Here is a 15,890-nt window from a genome sequence, read left to right as displayed (position 1 = left end):
TACATGTAGTGTTGGTCTGGCGATTTCACAGCCTCTTCTTTTTTGCATGTTTTGAAGCTATTTTAGCATATAGCACACATGTTCAGTGCATTTATATTTACCTCATGTATAATTCTTGAAATACAACACACATCTAGTAAGCACCCTGCTCGTTTGGTGTATTATGTCCCATGTGTTGCAGTGAGTTTGGACTCCTGAGGGGTCTCTAGACCTATAGATCTATACAGCAACTCCTAGGAGTCACCTATAAGAAACCCCCACAGGAGCCCAAACCAACTGGAACAAGTGGGACATATACCAGAAGGGGAGAAGCCGTGTGAATGCGCGGCAATGGCCGGGCAATTATCAGGGACAATTTACTGAACGGGGAGCTCCGAAAACCCATGAATACAGTAGCGGGCGTGGAATCAAATGAACAGACTCCTATTGCTGCATGAAACAAGTGAGAAAAACCCAAACGTACTCCGACTGAATACGAACTGAATGAAACCTGCAAGGTGGCACTTAATTAAGCAACACTGACCCTTAATGAATACCGAAGAGAAAGAAACGAGCAAAGGTATACTTTGTTAAGGGAAAGCCACGTTTAACAATGAAAGCAACCTCTTTGGCAAACTGAACCACTTGTGGAATGCAAGAAACTTTAGAATCCAGATTAAGAAACAACATAAGTGATAAAGTGGTGAAGCTGTGGCTTAAGAAATTGCCTGTTGATTAAACTATTGAACCCCAAAAGTTCCCGATTGCGTGACCTGTGGTGGGTGGATCGTGTAGTCTAAAACTGCGCCAAGACCTGGGAACCCCTAGAAGCTAACAAGGAAATTTGCTGTGGTGAAAGAAGGAAAACAACCGATAGTGAACATCAGACTTGGTGAAGGGAGTCACGAGTAGTAAAGTCTCGTGCTACACATAATGCTTCAAGATACTTCTTTTTCTTGTGTCGCATTTGAAAACTGAACTTGGGTAAGGAAACCCTAAATATTGGTACCCTGGAACTGTGTTGAACTTAGGAAGGACATCCTGATCCTTGCAATAGTGTGCTACTGTATTTCTTCAAGTCTACACAAAGGTACATTTAACATTGTGGTGAACCTATTTGCATTGGGGAAAAAGAGGCTGAGGGAAACCCAGAGCTGGAAAACAGCTCAGAACTATATCTGAATCACTGCTTAGTTTATGGTCGGCATCTCTACACATTGTTTAGCTTTAGTTGGGCAGGCAAGCACAGGTTTTGGACACAGACAGACCTTTTAGTTGAATATGTTGACACACACTTTCCTTGCTGTCCAGTCATTTGGTCGAAAGACAGTCGAAAGACAAATGGTCGACGGAATTTGGTCGAAAGCCAGATGGTCGAATTTTTTTTTTATTTATATATATATTTTTTAGGGTTTTTTTTAGAAAAAAGGGGGTAGGGCCCCCCCAAAAAAAAGTGAAAATACTATAAAAAAAAAATTCGACCATTTGTCTTTCAACCAAATAGTGTCGACCATTTGTACTGTCAACCTTTTTTTTCAACCAAATGACTGGTAACCCTTTCCTTAGTTTCTTTAGGTAGGGCAAGATAGGCCTTACTCCATCCTGACGTTTTCTAAATAAAACATTATTGTTAAACTTTGAATCTGTTGTCCGTGTCTCCTTCCATGATGCCAACCCTCACAAAGCCCATTTGTTTGAATGTTTCTTCTATTTCCCTGCGTTTGCTGATGCTGGCAAGCGGTCATAAATAAGCAGTTGGTAGTTTAGCATATGTATTGTTAAAAAAAAAACAAATTAAATTAATCCAAATCGGTGTTAATGAATTGAATACAGACGAACATGATGGAGAACTAGGATTACAAGTAACTGATTGTTTCTGACTCTTCTAGAAGAGAATCACTGCTTTCCTCTTCCATTTTCACACAGCTTTTCTACCCACACAGAGGAGGAGAAGCAGCTAAATCCTTGCCCAGGTTGTATGCTGATTCATTAAGAAATTAAATGGGGGGACCACCAGGGGGAGCAGAGGCAATGGCTGCCTAGTGCCAAGCTCCCGCCAGGACTGGGCCTTTTAGAGGGATTGAGCACCCCCCCCAGACCCTCCAGGCGGAATAGCTGCGTGGCCATCGACCGGTGACCCCCCCCCCCCCGAGAGACGCCAGCACGAAAAAGCGGATCTCGCCGCCCCCGGGGAACCGGAGATCGGGCCGCATCAGAGCCGAGGACGGGGAGAGGCCTGCGGACGGGCGGAGTCCAGCTGGTGAGCCCGGCTGCCTGCAGGACTGCAGCGCCCCGCCGACACAGACTGGGCCGGCGAATGGAGTTGGCCGCCAAAGCTCTACGGAGGAGATAGGGGGGCCGCGGCAGCGAGGCCGCTCGCTCGTCGGGCCCTCCCCTGCCAGACCCCAGCGGTCGCAATAAGGAAGCGGCCCGCAAAGGTGAAGCACCAGACGGGCGGGAACAGCCCCTCCCGCCGCCACCAGTTCTCCCCGCCGGACCCACCCAGAGCAACATCCCCCAACATACCCCGCCCCCGGGGTCTGGGCCTCCCACCGACCGCACCGGCCTGGGAGGAACTTACCAGCGGCCCCGGGCCCAGCACCCGGGACCTGGAAACGGCGACGTCGCTCCCTAACACCCCCAGGATTCAGCCGCAGGAAAGGGGAGCACACCTGGGAACAGCAGCCGCCGTGGCTAACCACGCAGCACTCGCCGCCCTGTTGCGGCCACGGCGCACCCCACCCCCAGCAACACAGGCCCACTAGGGCCCCGGCCTTGCCGCCGAGCCCGGCGCAAACACACTGGGGAGAAAGGATTGCACCTACTCATCCAACGAGGAACCCAGTGAGCCCGGAGGCACAGAAAATAGGACAGCTTTAGCCCGCTCCTGCTCAATCAGCAGGGCCGGTGCGGTCGGGGGGAGGCCCGACACATCAGCACGAATACTTATCATATATGTTGTAATATACGACCAAATGCAATATTTGTAACAACAGAATGATTTCCTGTAGTATTCATAATGTGTCAACAATCACTATCATGTTTACCATGTAACTAAGCTATTGCAAGTAACAGCGCCTCAATGCCCCTGGGCTGCTTGCGCGCTATATAAATATAAATAAATAAATAAATCAGGTGGTGGCCCCCGGTAACATCCCCGGGGCGTGTGCTGTGCCCGCCTGACCCCCCCCCCCCCCCCGGGTAGAGAACTCTGACATCAAACAGAGGTTGGAACACAACGCCGGCAGCCCCCCCCACCCTCCCCACGGGACCGCACCAAGACGAGGAAGCTCTTGGCCTGTGGCAGACCCCGAGGGGGGCACAGAGGAGGATCGCATGAACTGGCTAGTCTCTACAAGTGTTTAGGTACAGGGAGATGGGGGATCGCAGCAACAGCTACACGGGCGCCAGTGACCCGTCCCACCCGGGAAACATGACGGAATCCTCGACGGCGATGGAGAGGGGCTTTGCCTCCATCCTTCAGGAAATTAGGGAAATGCGATCAGACATCGCCCAGAAGTTCGAAAAAATGGACCAGAGGGTGGATAAAGTGGAGGAGAGGCTACTACGGGTAGAAACCAACCAGTCCTCGTCAACGGCACAGGAAGTCCAATTTGACATGAGGCTCTCAACGTTGGAGAAAAGGGACGAGGAGAAGGCCAGACAGTTAGACGACTTTGAAAACAGGGAAAGGAGGAATAACCTAAGATTTTTTGGGATTCCGGAAACAGAGGGGGAGACAGAGATAGACCTAACTCGAGTTGTGAAAGACATTATTACCCTTCTTTTCGCGGAGATGACCACGGAACCCACTTTCGACAGGGTGCACAGAGCAGGGGGCAGGGCGGGGAACCCCCGATCTGTCCTAACCAGATTCCACTACTATACGGAAAAGACCAAGGTCTTGGAAGAAGCGAGGAAGGCAGGGGTGATCACTTACAACAATGCCCAGATCACCATTTTTCAGGACCTCTCCGCCTACACCTTGGCGAAGCGCAGAATGTGCCGTCCCCTAACACAGCTACTCAAGGAGAAGGGGGTGCGTTACAGGTGGGGGTAACCTTTCTCCCTGTCCTTCGAATACATGGACCAACGCACTATGTTGGTCACAGAAGAGGATATTGGAGGAGCTATACGCGACTACGTGGTGGACGCAACCCCCCGAAGAAGCCCGATCGGCCCGGAAGCACTGGCCAGGGGTGGTCCAGGTCAGTCGGGATCTAGGAGAAGGAAGACCGCCTCACGAAAATACAAAAAAATTGAATACTCCGCCTCCCGCTCAGGAAGGAGAGCAAATGGACTCGGAGGGCTGACGGCGGGAGAGCCCCGACAAGCTGCGGGACAGGTATGGAAGTTTGTGAGGTCCTAGCGATGACTCTGTCCCCGTGAACAGCAAGTATACAGTGGGCAACTGACGGGACGAGGCCGGGGGGGAAAAAGGGGTCTCAAGGAGATGAGCATTGTACTGTAGGCCTGGCCAGGTCAGGCTGGTGGTCCGGCCACATGCCAGCAATGGCGGAACTTACTGGCTGGACGTCAGGTAGGGGGGTGGGGGGTTCTTTCAAGTTGGCAGGGGTAGTTCTTTCAGGGAGGGGGGAGGAGGAGATGTTTGGAGTCAGTTTTAGGGCCCCTGGGGAGGGAGGACGGGAGAATCCAAGCAATCCAGAAGCAAGACAAATGAAGCGAGACGGGAGTTTTGACATGATGTGGGTGGCCAGCCGGGAGAGTCGCATAGATAATGGCTGATGGCTTGCCGGCCCTGGGGGTGGGCACCTTGAATGTGCGACGTCTGAATACCCCCACAAAGAGATCCCTGGTTTGCAAGGAGTTTAGAAGAGCCAAACTAGACCTGCTCTTCTTGCAGGAGACTCATTGGGCCCGGGGGAAGGAACCCAAGATGAGGGGAGGAGGAATCGGCGAGATTTTATGCGCATCACACAGGTCTAAGAAGAGGGGAGTGGCTATTTTGCTAGCAAGGAGCGTAGGCTTTGAGCAGGAAGCAACCCTGAGGGACCCCGATGGCCGCTACCTACTGGTAAGGGGCTCACTACAGGGTGCCCCCTTAACTCTCGCAGTTGTATATGGTCCAAATGAAGGCCAAGCCCAGTTCTGGGAGGAAGTAAGGGACAGGCTTAAACTCTTTGTTCATGGTAAGATAGTGGTAGGGGGAGACTTTAACATGGTCCTGGATCCGTCCTCAGATAGAAAGCGACTTGGTCTTCCAAACGTTAGACCTGCGGTCGAGGCCATGGCACGCAGTTTCCGGAGGGTCAACACCGAGCTGGGTCTGGTAGACACAATTCCGTCCCCCAGGTCGGACGTCCCCTCATTCATGTACTACTCGGCCATTCACACCTCATTCTCTAAAATCGATTATATTCTGGTGGACGAGACGCTTCGCCCACACGTCTCGGGCTACAGTGTTGACCCGATCCCTTGGATGGACCATGACATGGCCCGCATCACTATAACTGAGGGCTGGCACGCGGAGCGCAGAGGCCGCTGGAAATGCAATGACTCCCTTCTCAAAGACGAGGTCATCGCACAGGAAGTGCTAGATGCCATAACGAAGTTCTTTGATTTGAATGATAATGGGGAAGTCGGCATACACACACTGTGGGACGCCTTCAAGGCGACCCTACGAGGCGTGCTCATCAAAATAGGAGCCCAGAAGAAAAGGGAAAGGGAGGCCCGGGAAAGGACCCTAAGGGAAAAGATAGCCCAGTTCCAGCCTGGTGGCCCTCCGGAACGGCCGCTCGAGCATGACCAGGTCACTGCCCTGGAGGACTATAGACTCCAACTAAAAGATCTCCTCCTACACAAAACAGAGAGAAGCCTCCAGATGGTGAAACAAAAATATTACGACAAAGGGGATAAGGCAGATAGTATCCTAGCCTGGAAGCTGAGGGAAGTCCAACGTAGCAGAATGGTCAAAGCGGTGAAGGACGCCCAGGGGACGATAGGTTATGATTCTCCCCACATAGGGGAGGCTTTCCGTCACTACTACGAGAAACTATATACCTCAGAATATGACGAGGGTGATGCCCAGATAGAGGGCATCCTGGAATCCATTCAAGTCCCGGCCTTAACAAAAGAGATGTCGGAGGGGTTAGAGGGTCCGGTCACCGAGGATGAGATAGACAAAGTGATTAGCGGGATGAAGGTGGGAACCTCCCCGGGGGAGGACGGTTTTACGGTGTACTTTTACAAGAGGTTCCGCTCCAGCTTCGCCCCGCATCTGGCGAAGGTCTTCAATTCTGTCCTCGAAGGAGGTATTCTCCCCGACTCCATGATCGGCGCATTATAGCAGTACTGCCCAAGGAGGGTAAAGATCCCGCAGAGTGCTCCTCTTACCGTCCAATATCATTATTGAACACGGATGTCAAGATCTTGGCCAAGGTGGTGGGGAGGCGGATGGAGGGGATAATGCCGAGGTTGGTACATGGGGATCAGGTGAGCTTCATAAGTGGGAGACAGGGGTCGGACAATATCAGTAAAACAATAGATCTGTTCAACTTCGCGCAGGAATCTGACCTGGACGCATGTGTCCTCTCCCTAGATTCCGAAAAAGCTTTCGACAGGGTGGAGTGGAGATACATGGAATTCCTTCTCCGGAAAATGGGCTTCGGGTCACACATTAGGAGCTGGGTATCGGCACTCTACAGAGCCCCCACAGCGAGGGTCCAGGTGAACGGGAGGTTGTCCAAGTCCTTCGCACTTTCACGAGGGACCAGGCAGGGTTGTCCCCTCTCCCCTTTGATATACGTCCTCACGATAGAACCGTTAGCTATAGCGATCAGAGCGCATGCGGGCATTAGGGGGATTAGCAGAGGCGATGTGGAATTTAAGCTATCCCTGTTTGCGGACGGCATCCTTGCCTATGTGGTGGACCCGGCCGCCTCGCTTCCCCCTCCCCCCTTTTGTCCCTGGTGTCCACATTTGGCCGCTTCTCCGGACTGAGAATCAACACAACAAAATCAGTCCTGCTCCCAATGAAAGTACGAGACCCCGAGCTAGACCCTCTGGACAGGTTCGAGTGGATTGCGGTGGGAAAGACCTTCATCCGATACCTGGGAGTCCTGGTAACTAGGGATCTGTCTAAACTAGCCGCCACCACCTATGACCCTATAATTGCAGGGATCAGGTCAGATTTGAGGAGATGGGGCAAGATGATCCTGTCCTGGTACGGCCGGATGACAGCGGTCAAGATGAATGTCTTACCGAGGCTTCTGTACCTGTTCACAGCGCTCCCCACCATCATCCCAGAGCAGACCTTTAGGGTCCTACAAACGCAGTCCAAGAATTCATATGGCAGGGGAAAACCCAGAGACAGGGAGAGCGACCCTGACATTGCCGAGGGAGGAGTGGGGGTTTGGGCTTCCTGATTTCCGCCTGTACTTTCGAGCTGCTCAGTTGAGGGTCCTCTTGGAACACATGAAAGAAGGGATGGGGACATACTGGTCTTACTTAGAGGACATGGATGCCCACCCCCTGAAGGTCAGGGACCTCCTATTTGCCCCACGCAAATCCATCCCAGGAAAGTTAAGAGGTCACCCAACCCTGGGAGTCCTTTGGGAAATTTGGAAGGAGGGCCCACAGACAGCTTACCTTACTTCATGGCCGTCCCCGATGTCCTCCCTTTGGGGACTCCCCCTTGACCTGGGCAGGAGGGGGTTTCGAAATTCCCAGATCTGGTCTGACTTGGGGATGGAATGGGCAGGGCAGATGTTCAGGGAGGGAGAATTCCTCTCATACGAGGACCTGAGGGAGGCACTGGGCCAAGGGTCCCTAACCATTTTTGAATACCTCCATCTCAAGGGTATACTGTGCGACCAATCATGGGGCCAAAATTTGAGGAGGCAGCTGACTCCCTTTGAAAAGTTACTAGATTCAGCGACCTCGAGAAAGGGCGCGGTATCGAACATGTATAAAATTTTGAATACTATCAACCTCCCCGGGAGAAGGGGTTTCTGCTCATTCTGGGATGATTTGACGGGGGAGGTCATTTCAGAAGACACCTGGTCAAGGATTTTCAAAATCGCTTTCCATGGGAACTTGTTCACCGCAGATATGGAGCATGACTTCAAGATATTGCAGGGGTGGCATAGGGACCCAGTGAAACTGTCTAAAATGTTCCCAGGTGTTTCTCCGATGTGCCCGAGAGGATGTGGCCAGAGGGGATCCAGGAAGCACATGTGGTGGCTTTTTCCGAAAGTTCAGGACTTCTGGGGAAGAGTACGGGCCTGGATTGCGGAGGTGTCAGATGAGTCTCTCCCCCAGAACCCTTTGTCGATGTTGTTGGGCGTACCCCCGGAAGACACGGAAATATATAGATATCCAAGGATGATGGAAACAATGCTGCGGGCGGGGAGGGTGGCCCTGGCACAGAAGTGGAAGAGCCCGGAACCCCCCTCCAAGGAGGAATGGCTGACAAAAGTAAAGAATATGTTCTTGATGGACAAACTCACAGCAATGGTGAACAATGACTCAGGTCTTTCCTGGCTAATTGGTATGGGGTGCAACAATCTTGGGGATGGGACGTCCACTGACTTGAGACACTGGCCCGCACTGGGGGGGGGGGGGTACCTGAGTCCAGCCGGGTTCGCTGTGAGTGCCCACGACCGGGGGAACGGCAACGTCAACCTCAACCGGCAATAATGGTCACCTACCACATCGTCTCCTGAGTACAAGATATGAAAAGGCCGCTCATTGTCTCACACGTCCGAAGTTATATTAGGATTGCGGGGGGGGGGGTTGAACGGGACAGACAACCGCTTTGTGTGCATTATGGGTTATTCAGCCCGGTTTGTAAAATTAAGAAAATGCCAATAAAACCAAAGTTTAAAAAAAATTTAAAAAAAATAAAAAATTAAATGGCTGGCTAGTACCTCCATAGTTTGTGTCCTTTAAAATTACTGCTATAATTGCCTGTCTCTTGCATCATCTGAGCACATTTTGAAATAGCTGTTGGGGTTTGGAAAACGTGCAGAGGTCTGTGCTAATTTATAGTGCAACATCTCTCAGCATGCACAGGTTCTTCATGGCAGAACAGAAAAAGTGGTTAAAAAAGAATTAGACAAGCAAAATGTATTTGTTATATTTTGTTATTCCAAAGGGTTTCGCTCCATTGTTATCGCCGTATAGACGGAAGCAGGGGGTCATTATCGTGCGATAATGATCTACCACCAAGTTATGACTCAAAGCGAAGCCAAGGGCCTTGAGTGTGGGAACAGTCATTATTCCAAGCGCTAACAAACCCTCCTGAGGTCTAAAAGGCCATTAACACATTATGATGGCAGCAGTAAAAGTTTTTGAGTTTTGGTGGTGAAGTAAAAATAACTTTAAAAGTGTGTAATAGGCAAACTGAGTTAGCAGAAAATTTTGATTTATGTTTTAGCATTTAAATAACGACACCATCACGCATTTTAATTGTTAACTTGGTTCAACGCAAGCCGGTTTAACATGAGCATTTATTAGGTGTACATAAAACTAAACAGTTTCTCTATAGGTCAAAGCTTTTTCTTATGTTATGTTTTCTCTTTGTGAGATAAATTGGATGTTGCAGCAAAAGAAAAAAAAAAAGAAGTCCTCCCAGAGAGGAAGTGTCTTGATAAAAGAAATCTTGACTGTACATTTTATTGTTGATTACGTATCTTCTTTTGTAGCCAGAATGTTCATAATACATTCAATACGAATAATTATTGACTGCACTATGACTGGCTGAGAGGAGGTCAATAACTCTCTCCATGTGCTAATAAAAAGGATTGCAGCAGCCTACGCACAGGATGGAGGGTGGATATTGTTAATGTTAAAGGACATTTGTACCGTGCACTATCACCACCGAAGTGGTCCCCTGGCGGCTCTGAAAAAGGGGAGGAGAAGGGGGTGGGTTAGTGGGAATAAGCTGGAAAAGTGCAAGAGATCAGTGATGTGCTGTTGGCAGCCTCAGCACGGTGGGTCCGTCGGCTGTGCTTGGGGTGTTTTATGGTCCGTAGTCGTCGTGTGCTGTTGCGCAAGTCTATGTGTGGTTTGTTTTGTTGTTGCATTGTTGTGAAGTTTGTGCGGATTGCTGCGTTTAAGGCTTGTGGTTGTGTTTGGTTATAGTTTGAGAGGTGTATGCAGAGGGATGGAATTGTTAGTTGGTTGGTTAGTTGGCATTGGTGTCCTTGCAATTGTGGGATTCTATCTAGGTCCGGTACATGCTAACAGTCACATTTCTATCTAGATGCTGCGCAAGCTAGGTTCATAATTCTAATTGTGGTGCATGCTAAGAATCACATATGCTAACAATCACATTTCTGAAATTCCATCTAGGTGTGGTATTTGCTAACAATCATATTTCTATCTAGATGCAACGCGGGCTAAGCTTGAGAATTCCATCTAAGTGTGGCATATGCTAACAATCACATTTCTGTCTAGATTTGGCGCAGACTAAGCTTGAGAATTCATCCAAGTGTGGCATATGCTAACAATCACATTTCTGAAATTCCATCTAAGTGTGGCATATGCTAACAATCACATTTCTGTCTAGATTTGGCGCAGACTAAGCTTGAGAATTCATCCAAGTGTGGCATATGCTAACAATCACATTTCTGAAATTCCATCTAAGTGTGGCATATGCTAACAATCATAATTTCTATCTAGATGCGACGCAGGCTAAGGTTGAGAAGTCCATCTAAGTGTGGCATATGCTAGCAGTCACATTTGGTCTAGATTTGGTGCAGGCTAATCTTTGTGGTTCTCTCGGGTTATGGTACTGGTTAACATTATACTGCAGGCCATTGAAAGGTAAGTTAGAGTGGCAGGAGCTTTCTGGAGTAGAGTAATTGCTCTACTCCCCACCCATGCCAGCACTTACAGTTTTGTCGGTGTCTGGTGGCTTCATTGGCTTCCCCTGCTGACACCTGCAGACACTCTCTGGAGCCGCCATAGTGGGAGCCGCCCTTGGCCTTGGGGCCCTTAGCCGCAGGGGCTGCCGGGCAGAGGGCTGCCCTGGGAGGGCTGGTTATGAGATGAGTGGCAGCCGATCACTGCCCGTGGGCGGGATGGGAGGCGGGTTGGAGGGGGAGAGACCAGGAAATGGTGGCTGAGGCTCGTAGGGAATCCAGACACTTTTTAAAGTGTTTTTGTCCCAAAATGGGCACCGCGCATCGCTGCTCCACTCACCTGCCTCTGTAAAGAGGCAGTTTATAACAATATTGGCAGTTTATAACTATTAATGAATTTCCTATTGTGGGAGAAATCTGGTTATGTAAAGAGAATGGTCGATAAACGAAAAGGGATTTAGGAAGATCGCCAGGTACCTGTTTGTACTTGCTCTCCGTCATGTCAGCACACAAGTTCACAAACCCTGATGGGTCAACAAAAACGACTTCAAACGCCTGATGGAAATCGGCAAGTGCAGGCTGCGGGAAAGGAAAAGAAGAAAAAAACAATAATCAAGGAATAAAAACATATCTGTAAACCAATGTCTGCTCAATCTCTCTGCTTGAAGACACCCAGCCCAGCATTTGTTCCCTTTATCTGGTTCAGGATATATAACGATTGGGGCTAAAAAGCATTCATTAGCAGGAGGCATACAATAATATGGCGAACAGGAAAACTAAAACACTATTCATGTACCCCTTTATAGATTGCAGGAAAGCCATCGATCCATGCAGTGTAGGAAAAGGCCATAGACGGAGCAGAGCTCCTGTAACGTTTGTCTTGCTGGGGCACTACCTGTCCCAAGGAAAAGGACTAGCCCAGGAAACGCTCAGATCTGTTTCCAGATGCAAGTTTGCATCCGCAGCAAACATCCATTGCTTCAGAAGCCTCAGCAGAGAAGACTGAAGTCTCTGTGCAGAAACAGCCCACGCCTCGAATCCCCCTCAGAAGCTGTCCAAATTGGTATACAGGTCTTGCACTTTTTGCAGAAATTTTATGGGTAAAATGGTAATGTATCTGCTGCCTCTAGCTTGTCTTTAGGCAAATTTGTAACCAAAAAGCCCACTGTTAAAAAGGCTAGGGTGATACAAAGGTATCCTCATTACACTGCATTGACACATATTGTATGCAATGTTCAAAAGTTACCAGAACAAGGTAAAAAGTTGAAAGACAAAAAGGGAAAGTTTCCCTGGACTGACAGTCTGAAAGACTGATCCGTTTCCCAATGACAAAATGAGCAAAAGGACATGGAAGTGAAGCTGAAGGCTTTTTGGGAAGGAAACAGGGTCCTCCCGCACCCACAAGCGCTTTAAAGTTTAGGCGGTATAATGGACTAGGGGGAGGAGGGGCACTGGGAAGGCTCTCTCAAGCAAATATAATTACATACACAGACATGGGCAGGCACTTAAAAAGGCAGTTATTGTTTAAATATAAGACAACTATTAGCTGGATAGATTTCTAATGTCAGATCCTAGGCATTGTAAAATCTTAGTGCTGTCAAACTCCCCCATCCGTCCCAGAAACAATGCGGCCTGTGAGATTCTAAAAATGACAACAGGTGCTCTTGCAGTAATTTCATCACTATGGCCAAGCACTGGCAGCACACCAACTCAACAGTAGTTCTGTGCGACAAAATGCAGAATGGGAAATATACCAATGAGGGTGGAGGAGATTACAGGACCAGATAAAAACATGAGTAGAATGACTGGAAAATGTCTGTACAAATAAAAATGTTCATAGGTAGCAAAATGAAGGAAAGCATGAGCTACAGTGTATTCTTGCTAAAGCTAGGAAAATGTAGAATAGGATGGCCGACACAAAAATGTTGACAATGAAGAAAAGAAGACTTTAGATCATCCCTAGTATGGAAAGACAGTTTGGAATGAAGCTATGGTCCATATCTAGTGACCAAAACACACTATATGGACTAAAAAAAACGGTGAGTATTCCTGTGAAATTCCTAATACATTTATCACACACTAGTCACAGGTCAGTAATCAATTCTTAGAGTTATTCATACACTTCTGCAAGTATGTAACCTATAACTAAAGTTGCCCCCAACATTTCTTCCTAAGCCCTTGTGATTGTGCTATCCCTAGAATGCGCTGGTGAGCCGCTTATCTAGGGTTAGGGGATAGGGAGAGAGGCTGGCCCTATCTTGCACTATTCACAAAGAAATCATACAGGGTTCACATAAAATGTGTGCATTGCCAAACCATTGCTGATGAATTGTGTAGCTTTATTCTCATTCTCAGCTTAGTATGAGTGCACTTAAAATAAAAAGTAATAAGATTTTAAAATTATTTTCTGTGTTAAGAACCCCACCGTGGGTAAAGAAAGAAGCAAGGCAGGACAAGTACTGAGTGTAGTCCTTTCTGCTTAGTTGTTTGACAGCTATTTTCTAGTGTAGCTGTACTACTACCCAGTATGGGTGCTTTATCATGCAAAGAAACCTTTGCCTGAGATGATTCACAAAGATGTTACCACCTTTCTCTTATTATCTAGAGTTCTGGAAGAGAGGAAGGGGCCACATCTGGCCTACCGGTTTCAGTGGATGGTTAACCCACTTTCTTCAGGGCCACAACACCTATTGAAAGCGTTGTCACAGCAAGAGAGGACTATATAAACCCCTGCCTGGCACCACTTTGGCGGGAAGGAACAGAAGAGGGACAGGAGAAGACCGTTCAGGCAGCAGAGTCCTTTGCTCCCATCCCCATTTTTGAAAGATTAAACTTATATCCTTACAAGATCAGCTTTTGGCCTTTTTCCCCTAGAAGGGTGTATTTATTCTGGTGTGAGCGTAATTAGGGACACCCTTTCAGATTAACCTCTCTGTAAAAAGTCAGGACAGGTCAAAAACAAAAGTAAATGTTTGGGGTCCATAGACTATGGAGGGAACGTAGAGTAAAAAAATAAATCTTTCCCAACACTACCCCCTATTCACACAACTTCTCTACACACTTCACTCTCCACACTTCCACTTCTAAACTCCTCTTCATGCCACTACTACCCTCCCCTCTCCACCCTACCATTACACTCCCATTCCCACACCGTCTCGCACATTCTTTCTCCTTTTACTTTCCAAGTCACCTTCTCATTCATTCCCTACTCTGTCATTAGTCTCACTCACCTTGTGCACACACACCAACCCAAGCACCACTTTCTCCCACCAACCAATACCTCACCTTGCACACTGCTTCAGCACTTCTCCGCCACATTCCTATACACCACTTTTCAGCCGTCTGGTTTCTTAGTCCTCCTCCTCTTCCTCCATTGACCTCACCAAAATAACCTCCCACCTTCCAGTTTCCCTTTGCCCTTTTTATCCAACCCTTCTCCCTTCATTGGCTCTCTTCTTCAGCTGGTTCCCTGGCCAACCACTCTCTATCCTTTTCCAGGGGAGGTGTGTAAGGAGTTCCCTCTGTAATTTCCCAAATAAGTACACTGAAACTGTAAGCAGGTGTCATTTTGTTTCCGAAACAACTTATCAAAATTAACTTTCTATTCTTTTGTCTTCTCTTAGGAAAAAGTAAAGGATACGTGTCTTGACTCTTGGAAACACTTGAGATGTCGGAAGACTTCAGCCACGTAGTTATGTTATAGACAGGTAAGTCTCTGAAGATAGTCTTTTCTTTTGTTTCTTTTCTTTTAAAAATTCTAAATAGTCTCTAGTCTCTGTGACCATTTCTCCCAGCTGTTTTCTTTATTGTATTTCTCTCTTGTCTTTTCCTTGAACACTACAAATATTAGCTCTTAGTCTCTTTCATATATATATTATATATATATGAGATACATTACTCACCGTAATCGCATTTCTGATGCTTGTATCTGCTTAGATTCACATGCTGTGCATAGGCCGACATCTAGTGGAAGCTGCAGAGTATTACAGTTTGTTTTTCGAAAGTCGAAAATGGGCGTCGACACAGGGCGTGCCAGTAATACTATCCCTAGTGTGACGTCCACTGTACCCATGATCCCTCACGCATCTAGGATCCCCAGATTGTGTTTTTCCTGACATGAGGTAGCATGAGGAGTAGCGTGAGTACAGATAATCCAAGCAGATAGGTAGAAAGGTAAGACTACAAGCAACCATGCACCTTCTCTCAGAGGGGAGGAAGGGTGGGTCGCATGTGAATCTAAGCAGATACAAGCATCAGAAATACGATTACGGTGAGTAATGTATCTCTTCTGAGGCTTGAGGAATCTGCTTAGATCACATGCTGTGCATAGATTAGCGAGCAGTACCTGAAGAAGGAGGTGGGGTGTGAGAAGGGTCATGAGCAAATAAATGTCTTAGAACCGCTTGACCCACTTGTGTATCTGTCTTGGAATGAGTGTCAATGCAGTAGTGCTGAGTAAAAGTGTGAATAGAGCTCCAAGTAGCTGCTTTGCAAATGGTGTCAAGGGGTACATTTGCAATGAAAGCCAGAGTGGCCCCAATACCTCTTGTAGAGTGGGCCCTAGGCGTGAAAGGCAGAGTTTTTTCAGCGAGTGAGTAACACAGCTGGATACAGTTAACAATCCACTTAGAGATGGCACCTTTAGAGACGCGATCCCCCCTCTCTGCCTGTAGCTACGGAGACAAACAGCTGATCTGTTTTTCGTAACGGTCTGGTCTTGTTTACATAGTAGAGGACCGCCCTACGCACATCTAGTGTGTGTAGTTTCACCTCAGCTGAGCTTTGTGGGTTTTGGAAGAAAGCCGGAAGCTCGATGGACTGGTTTACGTGGAATTTAGAGATAAACTTAGGTGAGAACCTAGGGTGTGTGCGTAAAACCAGTTTGTCCTTGTGGACGGTAAAGAAGGGATCCTGCACTGACAGAGCTTGGATTTCACTGACCCTTCTTATAGAAGTAATGGCTACTAAGAAGGCAGTTTTATAAGTCAGATGTTTGAGACTACTTTTATGCATGGGCTCGAAGGGCGGGCCCATGAGTTTAGATAGCACCACGTTCAGGTCCCATCCTGGTGGTGGGTTGGAAAT

The 15,890-nt window shown here is 48.1% G+C and overlaps 1 protein-coding gene across 1 annotated transcript in view; it reads right to left on the bottom strand.

The window, feature by feature from the left end:
* Positions 1-15,890, bottom strand: part of NOL6 (nucleolar protein 6) — a 915,540-nt gene that overhangs the window by 731,203 nt on the left and 168,447 nt on the right. Inside the window, exon 10 of the mRNA XM_069626862.1 lies at positions 11,283-11,384. Within this exon, the coding sequence (XP_069482963.1) occupies positions 11,283-11,384 (102 nt within the window). The remainder of the gene's footprint in view (positions 1-11,282; positions 11,385-15,890) is intronic.

Source organism: Ambystoma mexicanum, chromosome 6p (assembly GCF_040938575.1).
Source record: "Ambystoma mexicanum isolate Mex_15411 chromosome 6p, UKY_AmexF1_1, whole genome shotgun sequence".
Taxonomy (NCBI): domain Eukaryota; kingdom Metazoa; phylum Chordata; class Amphibia; order Caudata; family Ambystomatidae; genus Ambystoma; species Ambystoma mexicanum.
Note: the sequence above shows the minus strand (reverse complement) of the source record. Positions and strands in the feature narration are given on the sequence as shown.